The following is a 23,498-nucleotide window of genomic DNA, read 5'->3' as shown; positions in this document are numbered from 1 at the left end:
AGGTCAAACACACGGACAGCCTCAGCATTTCACTCGTCCTCTAATCAGCAGCATCAAAGTCAGGTTCCTTCTTGATCTCTGTTCCGCCCTGGCCACAGTTCTCTCCCTCCCACCCAGGCCAGACTATTCCCAGGTCTGAGGGCTCTCCCGGGGAGGACACGTTGAGGGACCGACCCCCTCACACGAGGTGGGACTGAAYGTAGGTGCCCTGCGTCACTGCTCCTGCTTGGGCCGTTGCACCAAGCACAGCGAGGACCTTCTGCTCCAAAGAGGCCTCAAGTGCACGGAGGTACCAACCTACAACCTGAGCCGGTGGCTAAACTCCAAAGCAGGGCAGGGCCTCAGAAACGTTCTGGTAATTAGTGTTTCCCATTAACTCGTTCTTCCTCCTCMGGGCATAGATTTCTGGATCCCTCTCCAGAGGTGCCCAGCTCCCAMCACTGCTCCTACAAGGACAGTGGCCACCTCAGCCACGTAATTCCCACCCCCTTCCCAGAACCTAGCTCCTACCTCAGGCACTCCAAAAGCAAGCAGGCCACAGGAAACAGTCTTTGGCTTAACACGTACAATTTCACAATGTCCAATTTTCTCCTCCTCTCTCTACTCTACACTTCTCTTTCAATCCCAAATGATGTCGGTTACTGCACTCTCCAACTGTGTGCACGGACTGAGCAAGCAGATGGGTTAAATTAAACAGGGTAGTTAGCAACATTAGGAACCAGGGCTGTTACTTTCAGACACTTGAGAAACATAAATGCAATGAGCTCACTTTTCCTTTTATTTTCTTTTCTGGGAGAAGTGGAAGGAAGAGGAAGGTCCTTTGTTCTTTAAGCAGCATTTTCTGCTGTTTTCAGAACTGATGCTTTTTTGGACGTTCTAGCATATACCAACTACCTGAGCATGACAGACGAATTCTTAACAAAATCTAACTGCACTAAAAAACAAATAAAACTATTCTTAAAAATATAAATTAATTTTAGGAAGGAAACTAAACATAAAAACGATATTTGATGAACAGCTGCTTTGGTATGCTCAGGCAGCCTTAGAACTGTATTTCTTAGTTCTACATTGCCATTTCACAAGACACAATCCATGGTTTTAGAGATGAAACCTCTAGCAGTGCTTGGGGCTGTCACAGGAGACTTCCAAAATACATAAGCAATTTCACCCTATCTTCAATTTCTGACTGCAGTCAAGCATCTGATTTGCCTTATAGATTTTGAAAGTTCTGCTGGGCATCTCTTTGCAACCCTAAGCATCTAAACGTCTATAAAATTAATCTCCATCGCTTTAGTGTTCTGCCTGTAGGGGAGGAGAAAGGGGTTATTAGAGGAGTGAAATATTTTATCAGATAATCTGCTGTGAGGCTAATAAGTGAAGTTCACTCTGCATAGCTCTCCTGGAACCAAACCAGGTGTGAGAATGGTCCCTGTCCTTGTCAAAGCGTTGTTAAAATAATGTAACATGGTACTTTGCTGGAGAACAGCTGTTACTCACCTCTGTGTAAAATCTTCAAGCTCCACAAGTAGGTAAGGCCTTTCACAACCTGAATTCAAGAAAAAAAGAATGGCATGAGAACAGAGAGCCCGATAATTTTTTCAGCCTTCCTATTGGGTTAGGAATTCATTTAAAAATATATTTTGTAACCAACAAAAACATAAGTGGAATCTGAATCTCTTTTGTAAACCAAATAATGATTCTGGATCTCCACTAAATTGCTCTAGTTGGCAATTCCTCAGAGCTGAACTCACATTCCCTGTCCAACCATCCCATGGCCTCAGATGGTAATTACTGCAACAAAGGCCTTAGTCAAATTCCATGCCCTGTGGTGGGGCCTCCTTCACTTCGTGTTTCAGAAAGCAGAACAGGGGAATTCTACTTGCACAGCATCATGACATACGAAAAAAATATATATATCAATGTGAAAATAAAGGGCAAGCAACATTTTGGGTTTCACCCAACAATAAAAATGATTTTTGGTGCAATAAATTTCTTTATTAAACATACTAACAAAGAACTACTTAATCTTCAGAAATATTGTAGAATTAATTTATTTTAAAAACAGTTATGCAGAGAAATAAAGCAAACTTCTGTTAGGGGAAAAAACAGATGCGAGTTATTAAACATCTTTACTATGGTGCATGTGCTGAATAAGCAGTTATAAAAGACGCAGTGTTAAACAAACTCTCACATGTAGAATCTCTCAGCAACAGCATGCACAGAATTCCTCCCCTGAAGCTGGGCTGCAATATTGAAAATAGGAACCCGTGAGTGTCCTAAAAAGCCCAACCGGATGTAAAGTGCTCTAAGGGACTTAATTCAAATTTGCCTATTAGGGAAGGACACTAAATATTAACCGTTATTCCAGAATGGTGCAGGAACAGAGTATCTTTTGATTGAACATCTAGCAGGAATTATTGATATTCAGTAAAGTAGGTTTTACAACAATGACTTGACAAAGCCTTGACACAAAAAGTACTTCTACCTGCTGTCAATCACTCACTGTCTTGACAGTTCAAGTGCACATCCTTTCAGGGAGAACTTCAATCAACATTAGCACTCAAAATACAGTGCACAGTGTCACTGCTTCAGAAATTGAAGTGAAAATAAATGTGTGAAGTGGCAAGCAAAGGTAGAAGAGATTTTATATCGACAGAACCAAACAAATACACGGCAGGATGAAAACAGGAGCAAGTACAACATCACTTTGGGGTTCTCAAGATATTCTTTTCCTTTGAGGAAACAGAAAAGAAAAAAGAAAAAAATGCAGAAGCCCTTTACATACATAGAAAACACAAGAAGATCTCCCCTTCTTGTTGACATCATTCTGTGGATTTTGTGCTGCAGTCAGAGATCTCTGCTGCTGCTCCAGCTGAGTCCCTCTCACTGCTCAAGAGCCAGCGCTTCTCCTCGCTCAGGCCCTGTCCCTGCCTTGCTCTGTTCCCAGCATTCTGCCTCGCAGCCCCAGAGCCAGAACCTGCTCTTCCCACCTCTACTTGGATTCCTGTGAGAAAAACAGTTGTATTTGATACTCTCTGATAACATTTGATCAACTGGGTGCATAATGCGCTCCTCTGGTCCCTGCAAAATTGTGAGAAAGTCAGTCTGGAAGCAATTGTAGAACAAAGGAGGGCAGTTTATATCCCCTAAGCAGTGCAATGCGGGTGTATTTATATTAATCAGCACCTATAGCAGCCTGGCAAGGCAGCGAGTGARCGGGAGCAGCCACAGAGCCCTGTCCTTTTGGCTGCAGGTTGCCCAGGCAGAGATGTCCCGGGTAGTTCAGCCCCAGTCTGTGAAGATCAGAGTGGGCAGCAAAATGACCTTCAATGTAATTTAGTATTTCAGGCAGTGAAATTTAGTATTTCACGAGCATGAAGGCAACGTGTTGTCTTTGTACTGCAGAGCAGACCCAGATCATGTTCTAGACTGGCTGGAATTTCCCAACTTTGGTCGCTGTGAGCAGACCAGAGTTTTTAAAGGCTGGCAACCCAGTGTTTCTTATGGGCTTACGTGCTTTCTTGTTGTATGAATTTAAGAAAATCATCAAATTGGAGAGAGGGAAATGCTTGAATGCTGCTCAGTGTCTAAATACGCCAGCACTGTTTTCCTCTGGAAATGGTTTCATCTTAAAACTTCTACAAGTACAACAAAATGCGCTTCTAATTAGCAGATGTGCAGGGCACACGTATTGCTAAGCAGCTTCAATAGACTAATGCATCGTACGTGCCTTGGGAGAATAAAAGACAAATGACTCTGTGTACATGGCGCAAGGAAGGTAGAAAGAAAATATATAGATAAAAATTAAACTAATGCTTCTTCCAGGCTACCAAAGCTCCAGCGTTTGCGCACAGATTCCAGGCAAATTCTAGCTTTTGTTTCACATTCTCCTTCTTGTTAATACACGAATAAGCTTTGGGTAGAAGCTGCTCAGGGCTGGGATGGTCGTGTCCAGTGCAATGCTTGGCAGAGAGGTGTTTCCAACCCACAAAATGGGGTCCTRGGCTCTACCAAAACGCCGGGCACCAAGATGCAGGGCAGATGAAACTTAAAGGGGCCACTGATAAAACAGAGGAAAACAAAGGCTTTTCCTGCCTCCTTCCAACAGGCTCACTTGGCTGGTTGGGCAGAAATGAGCACAGGGACCTGCCAGTGCTGGCAGAGCCTCTGCACGCACCTGCTGTTAGGAGCAAACAAGGTAAAGGGGCGAGATCCTCCTCTGAAGGCTCCTGCTCCTTCCTCACCTCCCTCCTGACCCCTTTGGCTGCACCGGGCAGGCTGCAGCTTGCTAAAGCAGCAAATATCATAGCTACACAACAAAAATTAAGTATCAGCTCACCGTCCGTGTCAGGGAGTCACGCTCGCTAACTAACAGATTTGTAAAGAGGTCAGGCTTTAGGTGAGCAGAAAGGGAATATCAAGACATAAAAGCTGGGGCTGAAGCACCACAGTTAGGGATAAGTGAGAAATGGGGGAGCACTCGAGCGCCGGCCCAAGGTGTGTGAGAAGAGGTGACACAAAAGCAGGTGGACAGTACTAGGAGATAAGAGTAGGGTAMGGCAGGTGCATTAAATATACAAAAAAGTGAGATGAGGAATAARTAGGAAAGGGCAGAAATATCTAAGTAAATGCGTGCAGGCCTTTCCTGTATTACACAACACACATACTATTCAACGTCAGGAATATGAGGGCATCACAAGCGACTTATCATTCATTACTCCATAGGGAAGAGGAGATGAAACGTTTTTACCCTGAACTGGAGGTGAAAAGCATTCAGATTCCATAAGAAACTGCGAGGCTATATAATGAGCAGATTTGAAGCTACTTAGAGGAAACAGCATCAGAGAAGGATGTTCATCACCCTGGGCAGGCCACACAAATTAAGAGAAAGTAGAGCTGTGAATTACAATGAACAGAGACTAAATAGCTGCCTGTGTTGGATTAAAGGATTTAAATTGTCAGCTTGATGTATAATGAATGTGAAAGCCCAGCACTTAATTAAATGGCACATGATAGAATAACTTTGTTATGCTTTAAACTGCTTAAGTTATCAAAGTATTCCTTATATTTAGCAATTGTTTGGCAGTCTCTCCCCAGTGAGATCTATTAAGACATTGGTCARTCACCCTGTGTTCAGCTGCGGCACTGGCTGAACAAATTTTTCTCTTTTGGCTCCCCAATCTCAGTTTTCAATCCCAGCTAGTGAAATTCTAGCAACACAAAGTCATTGAAGGCTGCTGAGATCACGCTATGGATTACCAGGTGCTTGAAGGAGCCCGTGGACACCACTCTGCTCCCAAACCAAAGACATTTGGGGCTGATAGTTCTTCCTGGACCACAGACTGACTTGGTGCTGACCCCTGAAGTGTCTGTTAGGGTTTCCAGCCAGGTCTGGTCATGCACAAAGGGGTCTGGGAGAGGGGCCAGAAAGCGGCTGCTACCAAGGCCAGCTTTGTCAGTCACTGTAAAAACTTCAGCTTTCTCCTAATTTGCCTTAAGATGTGTATCTATTGCAGGGTAAGTCAGAAAGCATGTTCTACCATCATGTTTTCATAACAAGGACTTAGCTTTTCAACCGGAGAAGCAGACCTAATTGAGCTACCTGTTTTGTGCAGAATGAGGTCAGTTAGACTAGAAATACTATGGGAGGATCAGCAGAAAGGGCAGGTGAGCAAGCACTGCAAGGGCTAGGCCAGGCCTTCTGAACTGCTCTTTAGGCACCAGGTAGCACAGAGGGACTTAAGGGACACTGAGACGACTGCTCCATCTTAGAAGGGTTACTATGAAGACACACGGCTAGTTAGTTCTYCAGCAATTCACACCTTTTGCTTATCCCCATAAATTAATCATGTCCTTTTATATGTCCCAAGCCCTGGCAACTCACCCGTTGATCACTTAAATGGCTGAATCCCTTAAATTCCATTCGGATGCCTCTGCACAGGTACAAAGGCACAGGTAGAGCAGACATAGATTATGGAGCCACYTGAGAGCTGGCCCGGGCAGACCCCAAGCTGTCCCAAACCAGTGTCCCCAGGCACGCACAAGGTGTGTAGGAGAGTGCGAGACGGGAAGGACCCTTCCCTGCACACAGACAAGGGGACAAGGACTCTGCAATGACTCAGCGTCCCAGGTGGGCACCTGAGCACTTAAGTCAGAGATGTGTTAAATGCACAATCAAATACTGAAAGACAAAAGCAAAGAAGTACTTACAGCTACTGCTATTCTCCCCAGGACATGCTCTGGAATTTTTCTATAAACATCCAAAGAACCCCCTGCAGGGACAAACAAAACGTGCTTAGGTAACACAAAATGAAACAGTGCCCTAGATTTGAAGTCACAAGGGTTTTCTAGGCCTTGGTTATTAATAAAAACACCATCAGTGATAGAACAATAGCTGTGTCAGAAATAACTGTCCTTAAAAATCTACCAACCTCTCCACAAACACACAGAGCAGCTCTCAGCTCTCTTTCCACCCACATTAGTTTTGTTTGCAGCATTAATACCAAGATTCTTTTTAGCAGATGCTGTAGTCACAGGACAAAACACTGAAACTGGAGAACTCCAAACCCCCAGGCTTGGCCTCGCTTCCTTCCAAAAGTCACCCGAAAAACACCAGTGGGTTTCAAAGCCAGAAGCATCCGAACCCTGTCCCCAAAGCCTTGTCCCAGCATTGCACGATGCCTACTGAACATTCCTGCCTGAACTCAGCTTCCTTCCTGCAGCTCCGACCAGAGGGGCAGTGCCGAGCTCTGGATACGAAGGAGCAGCAGTTGCTGYGGGGCAGGAGGGCAGGTTTTGCCAGCAGGCTCCAGTCTGGCCAGCATCGCACACCCACGGAGCAGGAAGCAGCCGCGGGCCCCACAGGGGTCTTATGGACACCCCTAAAGGACCAGGAAGGTCCTTTTCCCATCTCTTTCACAGAAAAAATACAAAATTCAATCCATTAAAAAAAAAAACAAACAAACAAAAAAAAACCCAACCCAAATAATTGGACAAACATTGTGGACAAAGGCTCCAAACCCAACCACAAAAGGTAGCTGGGGCACTTCTTGCTACTTTCAATGGGAATTTAGTAGCTGCTCATCACTGCCAAGGAGAAGAGGCAACAGCTACAGTGCATTCCGCCACCCTGAATTACCAGAACAACACCCTTAATATATATTGCCCTTTATAGATAATAAAAGGGCAAAGATTAGCAATCTTCATTTCACATCTCTATTGATCTTCAAGATCAATAGGCAGGTAGAAGGGCCACCTCTGTGCTTTGCTATCTGCAAACTTGGAGTTATTTGGCTTGCTTTTTCTGCTTGCAGGTGCCAGGGGGCAACCACTGCTAGTATACAYAGTACATGTGCACACTTTCCCCCTGCACACCCCTAACTCGCAGCACCTCCACAAAGGCAGACTGAAAACACCAAGCTTAAGCCACAGGTATCCGTCTGTGTGTAGGTATTTTATAAAGGAAATACCTGGATTTTAAACAGCCATCAGTAGGATTCACTAGTACAGGACACATCTAGGAATGGATGACTAGGATCGGGGATATTTCTGAACAACTGGATTCAGAAACTACTATAAACTGGTCCACAAAGCCAAATGGCCAAAAATCTGCCAATATTAACACTTGTTCCTCTGCAGGATTAGATTTTTTTTTTTCTTTAAACTTCACCTGCATCCTTGCCCATTAAAATTCAAGGTCTGGAAAAAAATATTGGCAAGGTCCCTTTATTTGCATTTTGTTCTTGCTTTAAATGACTGTCGTTGCTTTCCGCCAGAAGGAGTGCACAACATGAGGCAGAGCAGAGGTCATCTCCAGTATAATTTCAAGCAATTTCTGCATGGTCAGTAAACACCACCGTCGTGCAGCATCATGAGATGCATGCCTTAAAGGCTTACATTTTTTTTCTAACAAGAGCTCAAAACTGCAAGCATTTATGTCCATCATTTTGAAACGTCTCTGAAGCAGTAGAACATGGTTTGGGAGGAGCAGCTGCCTGCTCGTGAGCGCTGCCTAACAAACATCTGCAAGTCTGAGTGCATTGCGAGAACACACAGAAATGGTTAATATTGCACAGCRTGAGAGCACAAAGAATTTGACTTGTAGGCTTTGCTGAATAAACCTAACACTGTTTCATCAAACTTGGGAATTAAGGGAAATGCAAATGAATGCTCATGCTTGGAAACTGGGCACGAAGATCAGTAGAACAGAGATAGGAAGTACAAAGAGAGAGAAACAGAGTAACAACARTAATAGACCACTTTTAACAAGGAGAAAACAAAATGTGCCTTCCCAAAATTAAAGGCTTTTATTTATGGCCCCAGTAGAAACAAAGAAGTTGCTCAGTAAGGCTCAATAGCTCACATTTGGTTCAGGACTTCATCCTGCCAGCGTGCCTTCCCTGCAAGGGAAATGACTCGCAAGATCCTTACACCTTTACTTCCAGCTTAACTGAACCTTTGTGAAAGGGTCAGCAGAGCTGCCACGTAGGAAAATTTGGGAGAGCGCAACAGGGAATTGCTTGGTAAGGACAGCCCCAGTTGAAGCTGGTGCTGCACGGTGTGTTCTGGCGCACTAGGCACACGGGGACTGCATGTGTCACCAGCGCGAGACGCTCTCTGAGCTGGTACACAGAGGGCAGCAACGATTATAAATCGCTTTAATAACTATACTTTTCCTGTTCRGAGAGCCTTTTGTCCAAGAATGTCGCAGAGCGCAAAATTTCAAAGCTACATCCCAATAAATCTCCATAACRACAGTAGCATCGGCCTGGGAGGAAGGAGACGCTCCTGGTCTGCAGGAGATTCACACGGCAGCAACACCAGAACGCTCCAAAAGACACCAAGTGCAGCCCCAGCTAAACAGCTGCGCTGGAAAATAATTCCTTATCTTGCAATTAAGAGCTGATTTCCACTGCAAACACACAGGACTTTGGGTTAATAGATTTCTTTAAAAGAAAATCTGTTTTGGCTATCAAAACATTAAAAGTGAGGAACAGCTGTTTTGTCAGCGAGGACAGATTGTATGGAAGACTCAAATATCAAACTACAAATTAAGCTAGCATTTATTTCTGTTCTATTTACATTTTCAATAAAAGTGAAATCACATTCAGGAAAATAGAGCATACCACAGAGAATATATACAACCCCAACACTAGGCTGTTTTTGAAACACTATTYGCAAAACTATTAATACTTCACTTTATACTTCAAAGCCATATTATTGCATGCTGCTCCACACAGGAAATGCACATCTTTACATGATTTTCCCATTTACATTTGCAGCAATTAAAAGCACACTAGATACACAACTCACCATCCATGAACTCTGTACACAGCGAAATCCTGTTTTCTACAAAAAAAGCACCATAAAATCCTATGATATATGACGAGTCACACTGAAAAAAAGAAAGAAAACACAGAAACCCATTTTAAATTTTTCTGCACAAGCAGATGGATTGTAAGTAAGCATAATTAAAATAAGAAAGAAACCAAATACCTTGTAAAGAATTTCCAGCTCTGACATAATCTGTTTCTGGAGCTCCAGTGTTATATCGAGGGGTATGACCTAAAATACAAACATTGGACACGTGGTCAGCTCTGACATAAAAGGTAAGTGCACGATTCAAAGTAAAAACAGATAACTCATATATTAATTATTATTATGTGAGAAAAGAAAGATGGGGGGAGTACGTGGAAGGAAGATTTTAACAGAGTTATCAGCAAAGGAAGGAAACAAAAGGAAACAGTTGCTAAAAACGCAGCATTAGCCTGCCTAAAGCAACATTTATACAAAACTTTCCTTTCCTTTTCCCAAAATCCATCTTGGCTTTGTGAGGGATGGCAGGGTGGATTCCCCAATATAACATGACTTGGTCTGACTGGGCACTTCTTTTTAAAAGTCCTTTCATCAATATTTAAATTTAAATATTCAAAGGGAAAATTAAAAACAACCACAAAACTTTTATCTTCTCTGCCACTATGGCACTCACAAGCAGTTGGGGGAAACACTCTGTTCTTGAGGGCTATGAGCAAGATCAGAGGGGGAAACGGACTCTGAAAATTTTCTGTACTGTGATTATTTGGAGACTCATGCACTGTGATAGCATCTTAGTAGTTGGCTGTAAATAAAAATGAATTACAGGGCATTTTTCCCAGACTACCTCTTGTACCATTTTCAATATCTTGTAGTTAAATATTTTAAGCTAAAAGAAAACAAAACATAGTAGATTTGCAGAATTAACAGACCTTATATTATAGGCTGCATATATTGCTGATGAAGCAGAATACAGACAGCCCATTTCCAAACACACGTTTTACAGTATCAGAGTCTGTCTAAAAGCAAAAAGGATAACCCACTTCCATCAAGAGTTTGCTTTAGGGTTATTTATAAAAGCTGTCACTAAACTAAATTGTAACCGCAATACGGGGCTGCCAGGAAACGTTTAGCAAGCTTGTCTAGATCAATAATCATTTGCCAACAATATTCACTTACATTTTTTCCAGCATGAAAAACTTAAAAAATGATTTGCTGGAATACCATCAGTTTTACCCATTAAAGCATTACCAGGACTTAATCTTGTCAACAGTATAAAATTCAACTTTGTTTCTCCCGACTCTTTTTGCAGTGAGAAGTCTCCAGGCCTCGTTCACTGCCAAGGCTTCCCCACCTAAGCTAGGCCTTGCTAAGCAAGATCAGTGTCAAGCCGTCACTGATGGCCACTCAACCAAGCCTGGGCATGAGGAAAGGTCTCCAGGTGATGTGATTAGCTATAATTACACAAGGACACTGCATTCTCACAGTCAGGATAACCTGGGAGGGCAGGATTCCCTCCTTCTGCCTCAGCCCTACACCSTACAGACTTTGTTAATGGGAAACCCAAGCGGGGCTCCAAAGTTGAGTGCTAGTTTTGTTGCAACTGCCTGGTGAGCATAGATCACCATAGGTTACACTAGAAGAAACCACTGGCTCCATTTCTCTGCAGAACTGGTCTGGAGAAGTGTTTTTTTCCATCTGAACAGGGGTGGCTTGGGTGACTTGCCAAACAAATGAGCTGCTCCTAACGTCAAAATTAGAGAACTTTATGTTACTGCACTGTAGTGGGGCTGAAGGAGGTGGGGGAATCTAAACAGCTCTGTCTAAATATACCTTTAATTTCCATGCTTAGCTTTTTTGCATAAAGTTTCCAAGAGTATTAAGAAAATGAGGTTCATGTGCAGGAAGCACCTTCTAAGCGTGAGCGAGCTACCACTGTAAACACTGGATGAAACTGTTGAGGAGGAGACTCCTCAGTCCCCCTGCTACCAGGAAAGTTGCAGTGAACAGGGGGTGACTGCGACCTCCACAACTGTAACAGAGGTGAGCAAATCAGCTTAACACTTGCAATTGAGAGCAGACAAGTGAAACTGAATCCATCAAGCATGAAACGCCTTGCAGTGAATGTACCGAGCACCAACGGGCACACGTGGGAGCAGAATTTGTTAACAAGGTCGCAGGGGAAGCCGTGAACMGGAGCCTGGTGCAGGGAGCAGCTCAGCAAGGAGCCGAGGGCTGATCTGCACCTGGGACGGGGCTCAATGTCCATGCCCCAGAGCCCACGGAAATGGTAGCTCGGGTCCGGCATCTCACCAGGGCCTGCTGCATCTCCACTTACTGCAAAATTAGTAGAAATGGTCCCTCCCCGCAGCTGGAGATGGGTATTAGAAAGCAAAGTCACCATAATGTATTTTATGTAAATGGCATGGCACTCCTCTGGAATTTAGCAAGGGAGTGCATGCGCTCCTATTTATTTCCTCACTTCTGTGAAGATAAGAAGTGGAACCAGTCCCATTTTGTGGGTGGGAAGGGGCGCACAGAGCCGCCTCACCCGGTATCCAGCTCTGCCCAAGCTACAAACCGAGCTCACACCTACCTGCTAACAGCCAGGCTTCGATCCCAAACCACAACCTTCCTGCACAGGAGGATAAAGCATCACAGCAAAGCCAGCTGAGCCTAACCCCCAAGCTCCCGCCTAAAATAAAGCAATCTCGAAAGCTCTTAGCATGCTACAACATAAATGAACTTAAAATACCTAACATTTCAAGGGAAAAGGGGTTAATTTTTAAAAGGATACCTGAACACACTTCCTCTGCTCTCCACTACACCTCCAGGACAAATAAGGATGAGTTGTCAAGTTAAATACAAGCAGTCAAGTGACTGAATTATAATTTACTCTGTGCTCAATTTAAATTAGTGTGAGGCTATTAAAATATACAGTATAAATACGGCAATTCATCACAAGCTGTCATGGATGACTTCATCTATTTGCTGGAGTGGCATACGTTCCACTAAAGGGAACGAGAGCAAAATCACAGGTCAAATTAAGCTGCTATTCTGTTTTAATTCACTTATTTAATCTGTGGTGACATAATTGTCTTTTACAGTATGTACAACTCAAAGGAAATTTGGGAGTATTATAGTCAGTATACAAATGATTAATCAAATGGTCCATTTAAATGCTGGTTTAAGGGCCCGAGAAACTAAAAGCAGTTGCAGAATGGCAATCAGCCWGCGTACACTCCAAGCTGCAATTCCTCATTTAGATTTTTTCCTCCAATTGGAAAAAAACTTACATTAGAAAATCAACTAAATTCTCTAAATATTACCTAGCTGCAAAGCTTATATAAAATATGCAATGATATAGCCAGTTTTGTCTATAATGTAAGTACCAGCATCAGTTTACTTTCCACTGCACGATATGTGAGAATAACCACCAGCTGCACGCACTTGAATCAACAGGTTTTCAGGATGTTATCTTGTCCTGCCAGATCAGTATGTTATTAAACATATATTTATGCAGATCTCCACTCTTTTGCCTTCTACGAGAACAGAATACTATCACAAGGAAATTATGGAAATTCTCCGTATTTGAAAATGAGGTCACGCAGGCTACTCAGGAACGTGCCCTTGGGGACACTTTGGCCAAGGGTGACATCCCGTGACCTTCGTGCCCACAGGGGAGCCCTGGCTGCAGGGACGAGGCGGCGTCACTGCTRGTCCCATCGGGACGAGCCACTGGCACGTTCGGATGCCCGGGGAATCCTGAAGGGAGGACGCACCGGGCTGGAATAACTCCCCACTCCCAGAATCTTCGTAGTCACTTGGACTCACTGGATTTATGTTTTGTTGTTCTCCTGCATGTACAATGTGGACCTTAATGCAATAAAACAAACTGAGATCTAACAATCATAAAAAAGGAGGAGAAAGAAACCAAGGTCAMGACAGAATGGAGAGAAAAGGAGGAGAGAAAGAGAGAAAATTACTGTAATATCTTACCTTTACTGCTAGAATTTTTCCACTAGGGACATGATGCGCTCTGCATGAGGGAAAAAATTAAATAACTTGGGATCACATAAAATTACCTCTATACATATGTGCAGTACGTATATACTMATTTCACAGAAAACTGACTTAGAGCTAATACATTATACTTGAAACCAATTTTTACATAGCACTTCAAGAACTATTTGTGACTAAAACAATTGACCAAAAGAATACACTCAAAATGGAACTTTCTAGTAGATTTTTTTTACATGTGCAAGCCTTTAAAAGAACAAAACAAATACTCGTTATAGAATTTTATACAACATAATAACAGTCTTACACATATGAACGTATCCGCTTTCCTAATTTCTTTCAATGCAATGAAGTTATGATAAAAACCTTATTCATAGTCCCATAAAATAATCTTTCTTGCTTAAGCTTGCTAATCCTAAGGGTATTTTCAGTGGTACGGCAATGAGATGCACAACTGCACCAATTAAAGTGAAGTAAAACAGGCGATGACTGATTCTTTATCATAATCTAAGGTCCTGAAGAAAGTACGAGTGAAACGAGCAATCTGCATTTGTATTTAAGAGTGTGTATACAGGGTTAGAATGAGTTACTGTTAATGTGTACATGTACTCAAAAGGAACTCTCACAATAATTCAAGAACAGTTTGTCTTAATTTCTGTCGAAGAACGTTCATAATTGGCTTTTTAACAATGAATTGTATATTCCTCACCATAAGCTTCTAGGAAAATGCAAAGGTGTGAGAAAAAAAAAAGTCCTACTAAAAATTCAGTGCAATTTTGCATAAAAACAAAACCATTAAAGGTTTTCCTCTTCACTAGTTTTATTGTTTCATACTGATTTATGATATTACACACAGTAATGCCATATACGTAGCACTAACTTTAAAGATTTATAATATTTTAGCAGCGTATACCTCTAGCAATTACTGCTGAAGAGGAAAAGCTTTAACAGCTTTATTCTTATCCAAAATTATATGCAGTACAGAGCAAGACTGTTGTTTACTCTTATATATAAACCTGAGTGCTTATATAATTTCATTAAGACCTTGGGAGTTTCCAAACCCTTACCTTMATTTAATAACTGACAGATAAGCATTCATAAAAGTGAGTGGCACTAGCTTTTAGAAACAAATGTCATTTGAGAAAAAATGTATGTAAATCCCCCTACGCTCCCCCAAATCACTGTTATTTTAATGCCAGTGCAACGTGCAAAAAGCAGATACTCATCAGACGAAGCRGTAAGCGACAGCCTGGGAGCTGAGCACGTAATCACTGAATGCAAAGGAGCACATGAACTGCTGTAACTACGGATGACTCAACAGTGGCAGAACATTATGGACTTAAGATCAGCAGAAACGATAAGAAAATGAACAGGTTGAGCTAGCATGCTGAACGTCTGTTAGCTTAATATGTACTGGGCTGGACAGTTTGGCAACTTAATTAGCTTGTCAAGAAAGCTGATCTTTTTTTTCCATAAGAGAGATCTCCTGTTTCCAAGTGAATTAAAAGGGAAGACTTGATTATTTAATTATGATGCACGCTAATTCATCCGTGGAAGTTTGGGTTAAATTTCCAGCAGAGGGCAGATACCTGGTTTGGTTTACAGAGCATTGACAGTACCAATTTAACATTTAATTATCCCCGCGAATTGGATCACAAAGGAGATGCCATGCCCATGGGTACAGTGTGTCCACCGGCTTTGCAATGCCACATTACCTGGGAGAGGGGGAATTTGTTTACTGAGGGCTGATAGGGCATCTCAGTTGTCCTGACCTTCCCCAAGACAATAACTGTAAAGTGATTAATAAAGTTTGACTAGGAGCTTTGGTTACACCAAAAGACAACCGTACACCTCTGTAGTGCTTTAATTAACAGCTAACACTTCAAATTAGTCTGTAGTTGCTACAGTAATTACCTGTTCCAATGAGTGTGTAGGGAAAAYGTTTTTGTTAGATATTATGTAGAACTGTAAGTTGGATTTGATCATTCTGCTTACACCAGCACAGCTCGAGTCTGAAGATTTTACACCTTCATGCATCTTCAGAAGGATGAACTAAAAAGAATCCCACAAAACAATGTGCCCAGYATGAAGAAATATTTATTTTCAGTGCGCCCATCAGGAAGCCTTTGGACGACTACGAGGACATCAGACTAATATTCCTACTCAGTGAGCAACCTGGAGGGCCGACTCCAGGGTCATCTCTTCACAGATTTCTGTGTCATCTSCCCCTGCCAAAGGAACCAAACTCCTCCATCTAGAACCAGGCCATCAGACCATGCAAAGCAGCCAATGCAACAGTCCCTGCACAACGCTGTGCATTTCAGTGAGCACAAACTGAAAATCATCCAGGGCGGCAGGCAAATGATATTGCCTAACAAGCACAGATCCAACAGCAACCTCCCTTCCTAGGGATACATCTGAGTAGCGCCTAGCGGTCAAGGTTAGTGGATGCCAGAGCCAAGTGAGAACACTTGCTAAATAGCTGCTGAGCAATGTAAAAGACAAAAATAAGGAACAGAAATTAAATGCATTGAATAACTCACTCTGCATCTGTAATGGGCACACTCGGACCGACTTCTCAGTTGGCTTCTGGCCTTGGGATAACCTTCTTTTATGCACATCCCCTCGACTACTGATGCATTAGCACAAGTAGCTGAATTTGGCCCATAACCAAATGAACAACCCAGACAAATAAGCCATTTTCTCCCCTAGCTTGCACAAAAGAAGGAAAAAATCTTGGGAGAAGGAGAGAGTGGAAGAWAGCAGCAATGTTGAGACCACCACAGAGGAAAAGCTTCCCAGGTTCCACCAACAAAAGGGGGGCAGCAGAAAGCCATGGAGGAGGCCCCACGGCTGCCCCACGGGGCCCTGGCCAGGCACATTCCAGCCGGAGATCCCAAGGCGCAGCCTTCCAGGCAGCTCAAGTCAAAGCYCCCAACTACTGCGTATTCTGAAAGGCCCCGTTGGGAAGGAAATGTAAATGTCTGCGCTCGCATTCCCTTAGAGTTCATTATTCTGGGCCCTCTCCATTCATTACAACGAACAGTCTAAGGAAGACTGGCACAGTTGAGTCAAATATTTTATTAACCTTGACTATTAACCACATCCCTAGACACGTAAAGCCCAGAGGGACCCATGCAAGGCAAGTCCTTCAGCATAACTTTGTCTGCTCTGTTCCGAAAACCAAGGAGTTTCCCCGCTGGGAACACAGCAATGGCAGCTGGCCCAGCTCCGGGGCAAAATTCCTGCTATTTTGGGGGAACAGGAAAGGCAGCGGGAGCAGGAGTGCGCTGTACCTGAACAGAGCCCTGCAGGCAGAGCCGAGAAAGCTTCYGATGGACTGAGGAGTAGGCAGAGCGTGGATCCCTGTGCTCCAGAAAATACCTGGCAATGTCCTGGGAAAATAGAACGGGGCATGGGGGGAACCATCAACTCCTTCCCTGCTCCCCACTCTCTCAGTATATAAAGGGTTTCTACAGAAAAGCAAACTGAAAAAAAGATCCACAGGTCAAAAGCAGGTGGTAGATATTTAAAAAAAAACGAAAATGCAAAATGATAGCGGCTGAATTCCCTTCTGCTTTGTCCCTGTTAGGTCCACAGTGAAGAAAACTACAGCAGAAGTGACAGATGATTTAGCTCAATACCATTCATAAAATAAAACCCAGCTCGTCCTATTTTTATGCTAAAAACTTCATACACCAAGTATGTGTAGAGGAATTAAGTTTCTGTAGCAGTCATATGCTGTGCTTAAGAGCTTGCACCAGCTTCTTAATAATGATAGTGGAGATGCCAAACATTTCCCCCCTCTTTTAACYTGCTAAACCTAACTATTTTATATTCTCCCTGTGAGAAATTTCACCAAAAGCACAGGGGCAGGTGCACTACTTGCTGTGCTTGTCCTGACAGAAGTCAAGCAAAGAAATCCAAGTGCAGGTTTCAACATGCAGCGCTGGAGAGGCAAACCGCAGCTCTCAGTTCACTCTCATTTATAATTCCAAAGCACCTGCCCACGGATTAGTGGGTTTAAGGACGATCCCATCGGAAGCACAGACCAAGTAGGCAAAGATCCTTGAGCTTCTTCAAACAGCCTTTCCTAAAATATACAAAGCCTTCAACTACATAGTTTAATACTGTCAAAAAAAAAAAAAAAAATCAAAACCATGATTTTCTCTTTCTACAAGCAATGATTCATTAGGATTATTTTATTGTATTACGAAGGTATTTACTAATGCTGTTACAAAAATGCACCAAAGAAGCCTGCAACAGCCTAGAAGATCCTGCTACCATCTGTTCTGACCACCCAAATATATTTTCCTATTTTTCCCCCATAGCCATGGGAACAATTTCTAATCAATAAGATATTCCTTTTGGCAAGACCAAATGATTCAAGGGAAAGCCATGACCTGTCTGCTGTGCCAAYGAGCCAGCCCCTTTCCTTCCTAGAAATATGACAACATCAGCAAAAATGACAAAATGATCTAGTGAGAGCGACGGGCTGCGAGGAGCAGGAGGCAACGCTCCCTTCCCATCAAGGTGCCACAGGAGCGGACAGCCAACGCCACTAACCTCCCGCTGCGGCTCCGGCGCCAACACAGAACCGTCCTCCGGGCTTTCTTCTCCTAGATGCATCCTCTCTCCCTAATTTCACATCTTGGTATTTGTTCCTATCTGTTAAATGTCAAAATAGGATTCCACTYGGTAGCACGTGCAGATATTACGCAGTTTACCCGTATGGGGATGAGCTCACAGGCAGYCCTGCACTGGGGAGCTGCAGGGGAACCCTCTGCATGACACACACACATCCCTCCATCCCAAAGACATTTTGCTTCATTCCCCAAAATCAGACACAGATCAGGATAACACACATAAAATACAAATCAGAATACATACAAAAGCCCTAGATTTTTCATCTGAATTTAACAACCAACACAAAAAGAGGTGGCAATAGCGAGTGGTGCCGTCAGATCTAAGGTCACTGAATAGAGCCAGACAAACTGAACATTTTCCTGCGTAAGAGAAATAACCTAGAGCAAAACGACCATGTCATCACATTGCACAAGATGAATAATATCCGCTAAGTGTTATGCACTGCAGAATGACACGTCAGTTACCAGCTGCAAACTATAGCAGCAAATCACCCACAGATTTGGTTTACTGTTTATTTTCTTCTCTCTTTTTTTCCCCCGCATAGTCCTAGCAGGGTCTGTGGCGCTCCTGGTCAGACTGTCACTCTGATCACGGAGTTGTCACGTCCTCCAATGGCCATCGAAAGAGATTCAAATTGTTCCTAGGAAATAAGCACTTTGACAGTTGTTGCCTGCTGCAATAGACAAACACATTAGCTCGACTCTCTGGCTGTTAAAGCAGGGAATCCGGCGCGYGGCAGTTGGGAAAAGGAGCTTTTATGGGGACTGTGCTGGTTCTAACAGCAACCTACGCCAGCCCCCCTTCTATCTAAAACCCCATTACAGAGGCTTCGACACTGAAAGCAAAATTATTTGATGTTAAGCTAGAAAACAAACAAAAAATGCTCGTATCTAAATTTTCAACTTTTCAGAAGAGTAAAATTGGCACTGGAAGCCACATAAAGAAAATGCACAAGAGCAAAATGTCTCATTTAACCCATCTCTGCTGGATAGAGAAGGCGTTGGCATCCCAGCCGGAGCATAAAGAACAGATCCCTCCTCTCTTTCATTCTGCAATCCACTACTATTTCCATCTGGTACCACTTCTATGAATCTGCCCTTTCCTCCACAGCGCAGCACTCAGAGCCGGGCTCTGAAAGCAGATCCCGAGTCATTGTCCTTGTCCTCCTCCATTGCAACGCGGTCCCGGCTCCTTGGTGCCACAGGAAGGATGAAGCCCGGGAGCACTCGGCCTTTGGGCAGACACGGCTGGAGGAAGAGGAGGAGGAGGAGGAGGAGGAGGAGGAGGAGGCCGTGCTTCCTCCCCCAGCAGTGCCAGCCCCTCCACAGCACGGTAGCCTTGCAGCGATGCAGGAGCAGAGCACACATGAGCTTTGCAGCCACCCAGGTCACTCGAAGCTGCACAAGTTCTGCCCGGACTACATTAGCCCATTAAAATTCCAGGGAGAAACAGGAATGGGAGGGAGCTGCTGAGCCAGCCACCRCTATGGTCATGGTTATTTAGATCAYTGSATGTGCCCACGAGGAGGCTGAAACCTGCACCTCCTGCATCACCAAAGCACCAAAGCATCAGGAGACATGTGTTCATGACACTCATAGCTCGACAGCTATCGGGGCTGGTCGGTAATTCCTAGACCAGTACCAGAAGAGAGAACTGTGRCAAGAAGCAGAAGTTTTCTAGGTATGAGATTAAATACTTCAAATTGTTGGATTTCTTTTTCCCCYTTCATCATGGCTCAGTTTCAAGTAAAAAGCCTGCATTAAACCTTTAGCTCAGACCACACACAGCAAACACCTGCAAGAAACCACGATGCTCCTGCCCTGCCCACGGACAGGAGCCGGGACAAGTGATCACCCAAGAGGTATCCAGAGAGCCACAGCCCGAGGAACAGGCACCCAAGGAAATGCTCCCCAAGGAGCAGGGTCAGCAGCAGCCCCGGCCTCACTGCTCCACACATCAAACCCACGTAAAGGAGGGAGTTTAAAACCCATTGATACCTTCTCCCAGTCTAATGGCAAAAAGGGATTTCCATACTACTTCTTCTATAAGCAAAACCACTATCTCAGGTAGCATCCTACCTTAGGGAACAAGGCCTACAAGCTTGGCATAACTCGGCTGGTGCAAATTCCATTAGTTCTGTTACACAGACTTATTTGCAATGAAAAAAAAAAAAAAAAGGGTATCTCCCAAGTCAGGTCAAGCTGCAAAGAAAGTTTTAGGGTTTTTTTACAAAACACCTCACTCATTAGTAGCAAAAGAAGCTTAAATTTTCAAGATTACTACTCACTTAATCCTCTGGACTGTGGGCACACAATGCAARCAAAGCAACTTTAATTTAAGAATCATCCAGTTTCTAATTAAACAGCCATAGGCAGCTGGCTGGATACGTTTTAATCAGTTTCAATAACCTATTGATTGGTATACTGAAGCCTAAAAAATTAAAAGTAAAAAGATGATCGGGGAATTGTCCCATCTCAGAACAACAGTAGAAGCCTCTGTAAATAACTCCTCTTTTAACCATCAGCTAAATGAACACTTCAATACTGCAGTACAAAGTCTTCTGCAAAATTACTTTAACTAACAAGCAGAAATTTATCAGCTTCAGCCAAAATCAATGCTGAAATCAATTTGAACACTGGTTGTGTCTAAAGGGGCTCATTGGCAATTTAGGGAAATTACACCATGTAAATGCCTGTGCTTTAATTGAACAGTTTCATCAACTAGGCTGTGATTGCTGTCCATTCATTTATTTACTTTCACTGCAGCTACCATTCTGCAAAGGAATGGCTTTTGTCAGACTTGAAGGAGGCACTTTATCTTCATTTTACGCACTTTTGTGCATAACAGATTTTATGAGGCAGCAAGCGATGGCTGGGGTCAAAAGAAGCAAGTGAGCAGCAATCACTGGTCAGTCTTGTTTAAACTGTGATGATAACGCGCAGAAATTTTCTGGGGCGTTTCCAACTTATTCTAGCTATTACTGTTACAATGCTTTTTAGTGCAACTAAAAATAAACCAAAGTAACTAAGAGAAACGGAAAATGGAGGCAACGTGGGAAGGGAAAGATGGGAAAGCTCTGCAGCTGTAACACGGGAACCAAGGGAGATGTGACTTTCAGACTTCACACAGCCACGCGTTTGCTGGAATGCTGATCCCAATACTGAACCTTCCTGGACATCCTTTCTCAGGTCTACATCACAGCAGCATACTGGGATGGTAACGTTGGCGAGGCACAAGGAGAACCTTCTCTGGAAGGTGCAAGGGATGGGAAGCGGCGTGACTGGGCTGTGGGGCTCTGGACCAGCAACCTGCAGACCCAGGCTCCRCCACTGCTCTGCTAGCTGTAGGGAAGCAGGAGGGATTTTTAAAAATTAAGTGTCTTCCCTCTCTTTCTGTTTATATGCAGGCAATTAGTAGTCTCCTTTGCATAAAGCACAGAAAGATCTATTCTAAAGAGGAGTAAATTACTACTACTGCATAGCTGACTCATGCAGAAAAAGGGCCACGAATGGAAGGGCAGAGGAGAYGCCACAGGAGGCTCCGAGGAGGTGAGAGCACATTTAGAGGCTGGTTCAGCAACATCTAAGAGACACACGATATTTTCTGAAGAATACCACTTGAGACAGCTCCTAGATGTGCTGGAAACGTGCTAGGGTTTCACCCCAGCAGCAGAGAGACCAGTCCGAGCCAAAGCCACCCGAGACAAGGACAAATTCCCACCGTGCCAGCACCATCCCAGCAAACACAGCTCAACCACCTCCACCTTCCCTGCTCTCCAACCAGGCAAAATCGCCTCCAAGCTCTTCCCTCGAGAAGTGATGGCGCTTTTCCCCGCTAGCRGCACCGGGGAGCTGCAATCTTCGTGGCTAGCACCGTTTGCAGGCTGTCTTGCAGGAGGCAGCAGCTCCCCAGCTGTGTTGCCAYGCACTATGTGCGAGACGCTAATGGGGCACCCCAAGGCTGGTGGAGATGGAGAAGAGAGAAATGGGCATATGCCGGGATGCACAACTCGAGCGAACGGCAAAATTGCTCAAGTAAATTGCTCAAGCAAATTAAGCTCCAGCATTTATCCGTATTTTTCCTAGCTAAACGATTCTTCTGGCCGGTACATCATCAACAGCCACTTCTCTTCCAATTACTCAAGCGATAGTGAAGCCGTCTGGTTTAACAGCTTTTTGTTAGGATGATAACCAGCTTGGCCTTTCCCCTGCCTCTCCTTTCGAGATATTGGGTAACTTCACAAATTACGTGTGAGATCCCGGGGCCTCCGTGTCTACGGTGACACAGCTCGCTGCTGCTGCCCACCACTCCTGACAGGACCCAAAGACTTACACCCCATACACACACATCCCTTAAAAACACCCAGGAACCTGAGACACTCTAGTGACGACCACCCAAAAAGAATTCTTTCAACATCTCATTATTTACAACTACACAGTAAAACAATCTATTAATTATACAATTAAAATGGAAAACCTGGAACATGAGATGAAAATACCGCTTTTGCTCATGTGAAAAGGTAGGAAATTATGACACTTTAAAGATACCACGAGTGACAAATTTCACAAGCGAATTACCAGCCACAGATACATACTTCTGCTGTGCTATATTTAGATTCAAAATAGACATGCCTAAGTATTTTCATTCTAAATACGTTAAAGCAACTACTCCTGGGATGGCCTGGCACAGCGCATACCTCACATCACAAATCAAAATGTGAATGTTATTTTACTAAAGCAAAGRAGCAATTTTACCAAAACTTGGTGTCTCGGAGTTCTGTAGCCAATGGGGGAACTGAAAGATGGAGCAGAAAAGTGCCTAATTTAAAGGTCTTTTGGACCCACCAGTGAATTATTTTTCAAAAAAAGCTATTTAAGTAAAAAAACTGGATGCCCTTACATACAAGTACTTTTTTTCTGCTGTGAAGACTCTACATTCACCATCCTATAACTTCTTTAAAAGAGTTGATAGAAAGATCTCTGTATTCAAACAGTCAAAAAGCTTGCAGGACCTAGCTCTACAATTTCTATTATTCCTTAATTAAGAGAAGAGCATATCAAAAGTAGGGGAAAAATAGGATAGCAGATAGCCACAAAATCCCTTCTCTTTTCGCAACAGGAAAAACATTTAGATTCAGCAAGTTCTCACTAGAAGTATTGCAATAAAGTATTGATTTTTACCAGACTCAATTGACTGAAAAGTTGTTTGTATAGCAATATYGGCCAAGCCAATATACTGGAACAATTTTGCTACACACAGTAATCAAGTGTATTTCTAAGGTATAATTATACTGTCATAAAAATAAAGCTAAGATGCCTCTTCTCCAAGCCAATAAAACAGCTGCAGTTGTAAAGGATCCAAATAAATGAAATATATTTTCTAACTAAACATAGCGTCTTCCAAAGAAGAAAACCACCTCTCCTTTCCCCCCCTTAAGCCAAGGTTAGCATGAAGAGTGATCAATACTTCAATCTCAATAAACTATTTCAATAGTAGTTAATTCACGTGGCGAGAGAGGC

At 43.4% G+C, this 23,498-nt stretch overlaps 1 protein-coding gene across 2 annotated transcripts in view; it reads right to left on the bottom strand.

Annotated features, from left to right (window-relative positions):
• Nucleotides 1–23,498, bottom strand: part of MAP2K5 (mitogen-activated protein kinase kinase 5) — a 118,212-nt gene that overhangs the window by 65,777 nt on the left and 28,937 nt on the right. For both annotated transcript variants that reach the window (XM_026040571.1, XM_026040572.1), the window contains exons 9-13: nt 13,312–13,351; nt 9,496–9,564; nt 9,313–9,394; nt 6,211–6,272; nt 1,498–1,546 (exon numbers count right to left, since the gene is read on the bottom strand). In XM_026040571.1, the coding sequence (XP_025896356.1) occupies nt 1,498–1,546; nt 6,211–6,272; nt 9,313–9,394; nt 9,496–9,564; nt 13,312–13,351 (302 nt within the window). The remainder of the gene's footprint in view (nt 1–1,497; nt 1,547–6,210; nt 6,273–9,312; nt 9,395–9,495; nt 9,565–13,311; nt 13,352–23,498) is intronic.

This window comes from Nothoprocta perdicaria, unplaced genomic scaffold, assembly GCF_003342845.1.
Source record: "Nothoprocta perdicaria isolate Ctin4 unplaced genomic scaffold, notPer1 scaffold_26, whole genome shotgun sequence".
Lineage (NCBI taxonomy): Eukaryota > Metazoa > Chordata > Aves > Tinamiformes > Tinamidae > Nothoprocta > Nothoprocta perdicaria.
This window is presented reverse-complemented; position numbering and strand designations above follow the sequence as displayed.